This window comes from Aptenodytes forsteri, unplaced genomic scaffold (assembly GCF_000699145.1).
Source record: "Aptenodytes forsteri isolate BGI_AS27 unplaced genomic scaffold, ASM69914v1 Scaffold239, whole genome shotgun sequence".
NCBI classification, from domain to species: domain Eukaryota; kingdom Metazoa; phylum Chordata; class Aves; order Sphenisciformes; family Spheniscidae; genus Aptenodytes; species Aptenodytes forsteri.
In genome coordinates this window covers 909,451-921,103 of record NW_008794743.1, presented here as the reverse complement: position 1 = coordinate 921,103, position 11,653 = coordinate 909,451, and the positions used below count along the sequence as shown (strand labels likewise).

General features: G+C 36.6%; 1 protein-coding gene across 1 annotated transcript in view; it reads left to right on the top strand.

Annotated features, from left to right (window-relative positions):
• VPS13C (vacuolar protein sorting 13 homolog C) overlaps positions 1-11,653 on the top strand; it is a 101,247-nt gene that overhangs the window by 1,134 nt on the left and 88,460 nt on the right. The window contains exons 2-7 of the mRNA XM_009274008.1: positions 213-241; positions 1,227-1,270; positions 5,251-5,293; positions 6,074-6,169; positions 7,142-7,243; positions 9,711-9,773. Coding sequence (XP_009272283.1) covers positions 213-241; positions 1,227-1,270; positions 5,251-5,293; positions 6,074-6,169; positions 7,142-7,243; positions 9,711-9,773 — 377 coding nt within the window. The remainder of the gene's footprint in view (positions 1-212; positions 242-1,226; positions 1,271-5,250; positions 5,294-6,073; positions 6,170-7,141; positions 7,244-9,710; positions 9,774-11,653) is intronic.

Sequence of the window (11,653 nt, the reverse complement as noted above, 5' to 3'; positions counted from 1 at the left end):
CGCGGGGGTCTGCCTGTGAGGGGACCTGGGGCGAAATACCCGCGCAGTTACAGGGCAGCAGGTTGTGGGGGAAGAAAGGGCGAAGTTAGGGTCTCCCTCCACACGAGGCGGGGCCTGGGCGCGGGTGCCTGGGTAGCTTCCCAGCTGTGGTAGTTGCTCCGAGAGGCTGAGGCGTGGGCGCACGTCGCTGGCCTTGGTGTGCTCTGAGGCAGGAAACCGTCGGCAAGAAAAAAAAAAACCGGTATTTTTTTCCTTACTTTTCTTGAGAGTATACTGGGTGGAAGCACGAGTGTGCTGTCGGGTCTGTCTGCGGTGCAGTGGAGCGTGGGGTGGCTCATGCAGGAGGAGGGGAGGCCTTTGTTGCGGTGCAGCTGATGTGGTGCTTGGGGAGCTATGTCTTTCACCTGCTAGTTTATTGGTGTAAATAATGTGTATTAAACAGGCGTGATAGTGCGATATTGTGGAGTAGCTATTCTCAGCGAATATATCAAGCATTGCAGTTTGCTACCCTGTAGGCATGCAGAAAAACAGTTGAAGTACTGTCTAGAGAAGGCTGGCTATTTTAGATGCCTTCCATACACAAGGGATGAGACTTTCTCGTCATCTTAATTTTGCTCTTGCCATGGTAGTAAGTATTTTAACATTTATAAATTATTAATACCTATATTAAAAATGGAATATAGCTCTAAGGAATCTGGCATTAAAGCACTAAGAGGTATATTATATGTGCTTTCCTCAGGTATAATTCTGTGTGCTGGCATTCCCTTTGGAAATCCTATTATGTTGCCTGTGTCAGGAAAAGTTAACGTGTTTGTGAAAATAGGCATGAGTTTTTTGTTTCTATGGTTCATGATTTTTCTGTTATGTAAAATCATCAAAAACAAGATAAAATTTTTGTAGTCTACCTACCTTGATAGAACTGTAATTACCATTCACAACAAAGTGAATAATAAGAAAGATTTCCTGTTATTGTAGATATGTTTAATAGGGTAGAAACATGCAGACATCTAAGGTGGTGATTCTTCTGTAATCTCTTCCACCATAAAATTTTGTCTGAATAATCAGTGTTTAATGACTCTTAAATTAAATTGTGCTATTCTGTAACTGGAGTCAGGTTTTCAGATTTTATGCATGTGTACTGGGGAGGGTTGTAGCTGTGTTCTTTGTTACAACTTAAATAATAGTTGAAGTCACTTGTTCTGTACTTCTCTTTTTCTTCTAAATAGGTAATGTAGCACTTGACAACTTACAGATCAAGGAGAATGCATTAGTAAGTATTCTAATAATTTTAAAATTGTTTTATGGGTCTAAAGACTAAGTCATAGGATAAAATATTACTGTAGTCTCACGTTACACAGTATGCCGCCTTTACTGGTTATTGGAAGTGAGTCCTTGGTTAACTGCTTCTAATTTTGCTCATGTTAGTGGAACAGAAAGAAAAGAAGCTATGGGTGAAAAGGTAAGTGTGCTCCTTCAGAAGAGAAGAATAACTTCTGAGAAGTTAGCAGTAGGGTTTTAAAGTAAATTTCCCAGTGTTTGAGGCTTGAAATAAAACTTTAATAAGATATTGGTGCGTTTCTGTTACCATTTTGGTCATACAGTACCACCTAAAGGATTTAATTTCTGCTGTGACTGCTACTGTATAATCATAGTTCTGTTAAGTCATAGGGTTTTTTCCTCACTTGTATGTCCACGCAGTAGATGTTTCTATGTTTCTGAATGATTTACTAGATCTAAGGGGTTTACATAGGCCTACGTATTCTTTTTTTTTTTTTTAGCTTTGGTTGAATAAATGGATTTTTCAAGGCCTGACTCCTGCAAATTGATTGATCTCATTGAAGTCTTCTGAAAGATAGTGGTTCATTTCTCAGTTGTTGGTGTGGGAATGAAGGGGGGGAAAAGTTCATCCTTCTACATCAGTTGATGGGATTGAAGCTTACGTTTATGACTTTCTGTGTAAATTCGTGCTTATTTAAAACTGGCAGGGAAGACATTTTTAAGATGTGTATTCTCTGAAAGTAAATGTGGTTATTCAAATGCTCCATTCTGTTCCTTTTAAAATAGGAATGATAGGAATGACGGAGTGAAGGAAAAACAAGAAATAATTTGCATTAAGTACCCATATTCTTGTCTGAAAAAAAACTTGGCTGATTTTTATGTTCTTTAATTGAGCTCATGATCGAGAGAATCTTACTGCTATCTTTAGTGTGCTTGAAATTTCACTGAAGGGAACTGTTACTCTTCTGTGAACTGAAAACATGTTGGATCTTTGTATGACCTAATCATTGTTTTTTCTTCATTGTTCTGAAGTTTCATATTTTACCTGCCCATTTCATCCATTCCTGATAACTTGCTTGTACTTTAAAACTCTTGATACAAATATCTTTGTAATTTGGTAGTTAAAAAAGGGAGGAAGAAAGTGTTACCTACTTTGTACATGTCTTTCCTTCTTATGATGACAGCAAGGTTGATTATGGTTCTAGCAGTTCTGACTTACAAAAATGCATAGTCATGTATGTGGCTGCCCATAGCTGAAAGAGAGCTGAAATTCAAGAACTGAAAACAAGGGATGTTTCTGACTGCTTTACAACTGCAATATGTTAGATTTCTGTGCAAAAGTAATTAAAGGAAGGTCGATGCTGAGCACCATTTTTAGAGAACTAGACTACACCTTCTTCAAAAAGAAAGGATTAAAGGAGCGTGATATGGTCCAACTTCTTCTCTAGTTTGCCTGTCTGCTGCAGTCTGGATTGTTTTTGTTTTCCTCTTAAGGTTTTCCACCAGAAAATAACTAGCTTTTAATTTCTGTCTATAGATACAGTATTTCTCAAATGTAAGAAAAGAAAGTCCTTAGGGAAAGGGAGACGAGCAAATAGTTACTTTTAGTGCTCCGCTTGCTGAGTCTATTTTTTTCGTTAGTCATAGTAAAAGAGCATTTCATTAAAATGGAAGTTTGTCAGACGTCAGTGAAAATTTAGGCTTCAGCTCATGCAAAGTCAACTTAAGAAGATTAGTGTAAGATCTCTAAAATCTAAAATTGTACAAAATTATTTTACAGATGAATTCTAAGACACCTTGAAAATGTAACCATTTTTTTTTCCAAAATATGTTAGACAGTTTGCTGACACAAAGTGCTGAAGTGTCATTCTGTGAAATATGTACTTCTTCTTTTGAGGCTGTTGTTTTGTGTGACTTCAGCTATAAAAATACAGAAGTATAATGGGGCAGTTGCTATTAATGTTCCTTTTTTACTTTGTTAAAAACTTGTAGTAGTGATAGAAATGAATTATTTCCGATGGATTTCTTCATTTTTATCCTATTTTTTCAATCATAATGAAAAATGACTCATGACAAACTATGACCTAAGCTCTTTAGCAACCTATTACATGTTTCTCAGCTTATATTATTAGAGTCATTACCATCAAAAAGCTTGAACTCTGAGCTTCTTTACTTGTGAATTTGTATCCAGTATCCAGTTGGTCACAGCTCTTAATCTTCAAAGCTAATATTGCCTGTTCCTTCTCAGTTAGTCTTGAAGTATTTTCAGTAAATCATCTTTTTTCATGTTAATATCAAACCTCAATGCTCTCACACAGTTTTTATTTTATGTTAATCTGTTGTCTTTACTCAACAACTTTAAAACATCTTTAATTTCTAGCCTTTTCTTCATATCCTGCCTCCCCCCTCCACCTTGGAATTTAATCTTCTGAAAACTAATTTTTCAAGGTCAAACTCATGGTCATGTCCTTTCAGCAGGCCGAACTGAGCTGGTCCCCCTTAGAATTCAGCTGTGGGTCATAAATGCAGCATTAAATGGGGTGGATTTGTTTGCTGGTATCTGCTTCTACATGACTGCTCCTGGCTCTATCAAGAGCAGAGATGTTTCTTTGCTCTCACAGTTTTTCACCCTCTTCTTATGCGCGTTCTTACTACCAAAACCAAAGTTTGGAGATCAAACTATTTTAAGTGAGTCTATTTTCTCTTTCTCTCCTGATACATTTCAGTGAAAAATAAAAACTGAGAAGAAAGCTTTCAGTTAAGCTCATTGACTAGATTTTTAACACGCAGCAGCCTGCAGGAAGAAATATTTGGGAGTTGCTGAAGAGGAGTTGTCATCAGGAAGAATTTAAAGCATGAGGAAAAGTTTCTAGGACTATGCAGTTATAACCAGAAAAGGGTTAAAGTATTCCATAGCTCTTGCTTTTCAATTGTTTCTTCGAGGTGCTAAAAAAGAACAAGCCACAGAAATATTGTCACTAGTTCAGTCTCTTGAAGTTGGTTGATGTTAGGCTCCTAACTGCATCTCAGAATGCTTTTTAAAAACTGGAAATCTGGCAGAGATGTTAATTTGGGTATTAATCTTCTTTTTTGGAGGAGCCCTGTTAAATGTTTTTAAGTTGTTGGCAAAGTGGTGGTCAAGGTTGTTTTCTAGTACATGGGAAGAAAGAAGTGGTTAATATCTGTCTCATTTGGGAAAATGGGTTTGCTTTTTATAATCTTTGAGATTAAGGCTTCTCTTCAGGTCTTTGAATTATGGTTAACTTATTTGAAAAGAATACTGAAGTGGAAGACAGGTCTGGAATCTTGATATTTTAACTTACTTTGTAATCTTTCCATTTATTTATTTATTTTCTCCTACTTCCTCTTTACTTTGTCCTTCTTATGATCTTGATATTCCTGTGGTTATATTCCTGTTTTGTGGTATGTAAAATACAGGAGAGATACTTCGTGAGGTTTTAATTGATGTTAATAATTGCTGACTTGTCACATGTTCCTCATCTTTATGAGCCTCTCATGTTCTCGATGTTTGGCAGGCATTTTGCAAAGAACTTCTCAGTATTGTTAGTCAGACTTCTTATACGTTTGTAAATACTAAGTGCTATTATCAAAAAGAAAAGACCTATGTGCCAAATTAATAAAAATGTAAAATTAAATTCTTGTATATAGATAAAACTTTACTTTTTAGAAACCTTTGGAGCGAGGCATTATCATACTTGTAGGAGAGAATTGCCAGAAATGTGTAAATGCATTGTTTTAAGGCTTTCTACAAGCCTAACGATATTTATGGATTCCTGAGTTCATGTGAGTATTGCTAAATAATTAAATCTCTGTCATATGGAGAACTGTTTCTGTTCTGGAACTTCAGTTCTGGGAAAATAGTTTTAACAGAAGTAAAGATAATTTTGCTGTATAAACCAGCTTATCTTTAAAATACATGGATCTGTTTAATACTTTTTTTTTTCTTCTCAGAGTGAACTGGATGTACCTTTTAGAATCAAAGTTGGTCAGATAGGTAAGTTTTTGTTTCAGTGTAAGTACTGAAATGGAAATTTTAGTACAGGCCTTAAGGTCAGTCCTGCCTCTGAATTCCTTTTATCAAGCTTTCTTAAGTGATCTCTGTAATTGTACTTGCTGTTGAAACTAGCATAGAAGTTTAATGTTGCTGCCCTGGATAAATAATAAAGTGTTATCTGGCAAACCCTGTTTGTGTAACTTTACAGGCTGGAATGAAAAACATGTCTGAGAGGTTCTTTCCAGATACGTGGATGATCAAGGGAGCTCTTTAGCATAGGCAGAATATGTGTGGCTCTTTAAAGGACAGATTAGGAATATGAAGAATTTAAGTAAGATTCCTGAAACTGACAAACATGCCAAGGGTTTAGGAACTCTAGATACATGGTTTTTAAAAAATTCCTTTCCTGGGTGGTCAGCATTGCTTTTTCACATGAAACATTTGTTGGGGATGAATGTGTGTTTTATTTCTTCTACTTCCGTGGGAAAATCACGTTCATCCCAGTGAATTGAACTTCAGTCATGATCTCAGGTTTTGATCTGAAGTCTTCTGACTCAAACTGCATCGTCTTGCTTAAATCTATGGCTTATGTTTTCTCTGCATGTATTTTATCGCTTCAAGGGCTTTATAAAATGTTTAGGCCCATACGGTTTCTCCTTACCTTCTAAGGTGTTTAGGACATCAAGATATAGGGCTAATGCTCTTCGATGCCTGAGGTGTTGTTTGGACTAGGCATAGAGTAGATTTTTGTTTTGATGTAACTGTATCTGCTTTGTTTAGATAAACTTACTCTGAAGATTCCTTGGAAGAATCTGTATGGCGAGGCAGTTGTTGCGACTCTAGAAGGCTTGTATCTTCTAATAGTTCCGGGAGCAAGTATGTAAACTCTTCAACAACACAGTTAAATAACGGAAGAGAAAAATATCTAAGGGTACCATGTAATTGAGTATATAATAGCAAGTAGTTCATGTAAGTTGCCATTTTTACATTCTGTTCCCTCAGGGAAATTTCTAGACAAATGCTGGCAAGCTAGTGGAAGAAGGGTGGGAGAAAACAGCACCTGTTGCTTTTATGGAAATCCTTGGTTGTATCCATTCCAAGTTCAATTCAACAGCCAAGTTTCCTCTGAAGTGTGCTTATCCTGAATCCACTTTTCTGGCATGCTTTAGATCTTTTGGCTGTGCATGGTATAGGTCATCTGCTTCTAACTGTCAACAGTTGAAAGTAGTAATTCCATTAGAACTGTTTTTAGGGAGAGGGATCAAGATCAGAGAACTTGATTAGTTTTCTCTGAAATCAGAACCTCTGGTATATTAAGAAAACTTGCAAGTTTCTAGAGTGACAAATATTTGTGTAGTAGAACTTACAAACCTGCATTATATTGCACAGACCACACTTAAGGGTCTGAATTTCCACAGAAAGGTTCTCCTATGAAGTAGTGCTTAAATGTTGGTATGATCCTTTTGTGTCTTACTGTGTAGAAATAACAATTTCAGAGGCTGGATGCAGCTTTCAAGCAATTAAACCTAGAATAGCCTTTATCTCAGACAAGGTGTGCAACATAATGTTGAATATGGTGTGCATTGCTGGATTATGCATCTATATGACTTGAAATGAACTTGGTGGTGAGACACTTGCACAGGTTGCCCAGAGGGGTGGTGGATGCCCCATCCCTGGAAACGTTCCAGGTCAGGTTGGACGGGGCTCTGAGCAACCTGATCTAGTTGAAGATGTCCCTGCCCACGGCAGGGGGGTTGGACTAGATGACCTTTAGAGGGCCCTTCCAACCCAAAATATTCTGTGATTCTATGAAATTTAGGATTAAAGCTGTCCCGACTTGGCTTACAGGCATTAAATATGATGCAGAGAAGGAAGAAAAATACTTGCAGGATAATAAACAAAAGGAATTGGCAAGAATTGAGGAAGCCTTGCAGAAAGCGGCAGAAAAAGGTACTAAGTTAATAATTGTCGTGGTTTTTTTTCAAAAAAAAAAAATCTCCATTGGAATTTGAGGACTGTGCTATGAAAGAAAAATCCTGTTTTGTGATTGACTTAATGAATTTTGTTTTTTCAAGTGTCTAGCTAATCTTACTACAGTGCTTTGAAAAGCCTTTTTACTCTAAAGCTTGAAAGGAATGTTATTTGTTTTGTTTACCATTCATTTATCCAGTCAGCTTCTATTGGAAATGAGAATTTGATAGTCTGGTATGTCTTTTTTTTTCTTTAAAGCTGTAGGGGAACAGGACCAAAAGTAGAAACTACATTGCATGATGCTAATGTTGTTACCTTGCTTTAGAGCTTCAGTAATAGATATTTAATGTGTTTGAGGTGCATGTGACAGGCTGTTCTTTGCTTAAGAGCGGTAAGGTTTGTAATTTTTACAGTGGTAAGGTTTGTAAATCTTTGCTTCAACAATAATGCTTTTGTTTCAGTTTCTGCTGTCCTTTTATGATGTACTGCGTTTTGACTGGTTTGAAAAATGAGACTCTCTTGAGCAGGAAATAATTCATGACACAAGAAAACAATTGAACATGAACATAGGAAACTTTACTTAAACATTTGATCTAGGTCATTAAAAATTTTTAAACTTTCAATTATAGGTTAAAATAATTTGTCATTTCAGTCCAGTTAATCTGATTTGTGGGTTTTGGGTTTTTTGTTTGGTTGGTTTTTTTGGTCATAACAAATATCTTTTACAAAATTATGATATGAATTAGGCTTGTTTGGACAGAAACCAAGCTCAGAACCAATGACAGGTAACTACATATGGTAGAGGAAGAAGTTATTTCTGAAGTTGTTTTCTGAAGTGAGACCTATTTCTTGGGTGGTATAATGGTTCTTAAGATGCATCTCTACGATACCTGTAATGCTGCAAGTGATTTGCTTTGGAAAAGTTGCTGAAAATGAAGTGATGCTTAGAAGACTTGGAAAAAGACAGTTAGATTGTAATCTCTTCGCTTATTTAATTTTCCAGTTACAGGACTCTCTACTGCCTTGTTCCTGTTTTGCTAGTTTGAGATGTACATTTTCAGTTTCCATTCAAACAGCAATCTGGCAATCCATTTACAGTGAAGAAAGAAGCCTTGCTTTATTTCTTGTCTTTAATATGCCAGAAACTGTATGAGAGCTAAGACAACTTCAGTGAATGAATTTTGTGGCCATTACTTCATACTGGGGCAAAGGAATGTTCATAGAGGTTTAACCTTGGTTTTGTAGGACTTGGATACTGTAAAGCAGCAGTGTTTCAGCCATTATTCTTTGCACCAGTAGCAATGGGATGAAGGGATAACATAACAAGAATTTTAACCTAATGGGCACTGCTTGAGGAATTCCAATTCTGGAACTTCATATAATTAAGAGTGAGTCTGTGCACCTGCGACAATCATCTTTTTTCTTTTGAAAGAAACTTACTACATCCAGCATTTGTAAGGCTTTTGGAAAAAAAAAAAGATACCTCAGTAGCTCAACTCCTTATATACAGAACTAGAATTAGATTTAGTCATGTTTTGCAGTTTTAAACTTCCAGCCTTGTGAAGGAAAAGCTAGAGGAACATTCAAATTGGATTATTTTAAACTGTAGTTATCCTCTCAGTCATACTGCAGCATGATCCTTATGGGTCCCTTCCAATTTGAGATATTCTGTGATCATATCTCAGTGGTAGCTATTTCTGTTTCTGGTGTTGTACTAGAATATTGTGCTCAGGAGGACTTGTGTAGTTCTTGTGTGAGCAGATCCCTTGCTTTTGCTAGATACAGGAGTCTTAGGGCCCAAGTTGCTCTACTACACCATAAATTTCTAAGAAATTCAGTTCTTTCTGTAGGCTTTTAAGAGCACACAATAGCTGGTGAAAATCTAGGAAATATATTGAATAGAAAGTTACCAGGGTCCATGAATTCTCAGCTGAATTTGCTTTTCTGATTAGTACTCAACTTTACCTTAATGTAAAGAATCTTGATTCAGTACTTGCATTTATTTAAGAGTCTCTTAGCATAAACAGTCCTGGGGATATTTTCTTTAGACATGCTATTCAAATATTGAGGAAAATGGTCATGTCACTGTGTGGTTAGTGTAGTGTGATGGGGAAGTGGTAACAAGCTCTGCTGACACAAGCTGACAAAACATCATCTTCTGTTTCCTAAGCTATTAAAATCTATCGGTATCGAAACTCCATATATGGAGACCAAAGCTTGCAGCTCTTGTCTTTTGCTGGTTATAAATAAAATGAAAATTGCATAACTTGCCTACGTAGCTAATCTTTGAAACTAGATATTCTGAAGTGCCTCTGGCTGTCAGATACTGTAATGGAAATGGTAACGTGTCATATGAGTTTTATAAACTTAACATTAAATCAGGAGCTGATTTCCTTCTTTTAAACAAAATGCATTTTTTTGGTTATTTGCTGCCATGTGGACCAAGGCACTCATTCTCAAGATTCCTTGTATGGGTTGGAGAGTCTGATTTACAAGGACACCAAGCCTGGTGGGTATGCGTGGTTACATTTTACACATGCATGATGAGTATGCAGCTTACATGTTTAAAAACACACCCCCCTGCCCCTCCTCAAAGCAGCCAAATGTAGAAATGCGAAAACAATACTTGTTTGGTAAGCATCCATGTATTGGTGGTTCTAGAAATAAGATTTTAATGACCGTGGAGTCGAGTGGAAATTTGCAATGACTAGTCCTGTTTTAATTGAGTGGCTGTTCAAGAAGACTAAGAGACCATTTAGAAAGATTTCCATCAGCCATGTTGAGCTCAAGAATGTCATAAAATGCTGACAACTTTCTACTGTAGTTTTAAAACACTATCTTTAGGAGTTTTGAGAATAGAGGGTAATTACCCTTACTTAAGTGTCTGGGCTTAATATACTGTAAGTTGAGGCTGTCTTGAAACCGTGGACAGGCAACATGAACCATAGCAGATTGAAGGCATTTAGCATGCTTTTCCCTGGTTCTGTTTATTTGGATTGCTCTCAAGTTAGGCAAGGAAACAGTTTCCTTTGAAATTCAGAGGAACTGTTGTTATGTTGTACCTGCTGTATTTTTATCATCTTGAACCAGATTTTCAGAAATTTATTCTTAGCCAAAATTACTTAGTGGACTTTTATCTGAGTGCAGGTTTAGAATGAGCTTAAAATCATACATTTAGTTTCTCCATAGTAATGGAGGCGGGTAATCAAGAGGAAAATCAGTTCCCTTATTTTTTTCATAAATGGGACTGAAAGCCTGAGAACTACAAATTCAGTAGTAAGTGAAGGAAGCTGTATTTTAAAAATACCATTTATAGGGCATTACTTGTACTGCTAAAAGGAACTATCCAAGAGAAAACGTTGTTTCTACTTGGCATAGTTTTTCCTTTTTAGGGTTATTTGTAGGATGATCACCTTACCTGCAAGACAGGTTGAAATCTTGGCAGGCACTTTCTCCTCCTTTGTTTGAACAAGCATGCAAATTACATACAAATAAAGTTGTTTCCCAGAGTTAAATACACTGTTGCACTTGCTTCCTTCTTGCTTTAGTGGGATACACCCTTCTCGTGCTACAACCTCTTAAAGTTAAGGACAGGCAGCCCTGTTGCTAAGGTCTTTTCCCCTGTGCAGCCAGAGAGGGGAAAGAAACAGTGCAACTCACCAAACCGGTTTTCTTTAGAAATGTGGAAAAGTATGAGCATTAATTTAATTCATGAAATGGTTGTGATTGTGTGGGTCATAATTTGTGTGTAAATGATTAGAATTTATTTAATATAAAGCTTTTAAAGAGTCATCATTTTTGTATGCTTTTTTGCAGTTACTGGTATCATTCTTTCAGATCGCTTTCATACCATACTGTTGATTAGCATGAGAATCATATTGAAAAGTGCTTTTTGGGTTTCTACGTACATCTTAAATATCTTAACTTGGAAGTTATGCCCTTGTACGGTAGAAGCTTCTTCTGGATTTAAACTTCCATGGTTTTTTTCCCCGCAATTATGCCTTTGCCTGAGGTCATTAAGTAAAAAACAAACACTTGGATTACAGAAAAACTTATTCACCAGGGTTTCTAATAAGCAGTCATGGCTCTGTTTTTAGCTCTCTTGTACATAAGTGATCTGGAATTACGTTATGCAATGCAGTCATGAAGAAGTCTGGGTATGTATTTGCTGAGAAGCCTGGTGATTATTTGTAATTCCTTGAACTCTTGAGATGTTACATAAGGAATATATGAAAGTTGAATTAAATGCCTTGACCTTATAATTGGCAGGACCGTTGATCCAGTAGAAATTTGGATACTTAATCTAAAGTTTTTACTGGCTGCTTAGTTTACTTGGGCTTTGAACTTCAATGACTTTTTAAAAAAAAAAAAAAAAAGGGGTGGTGGTGG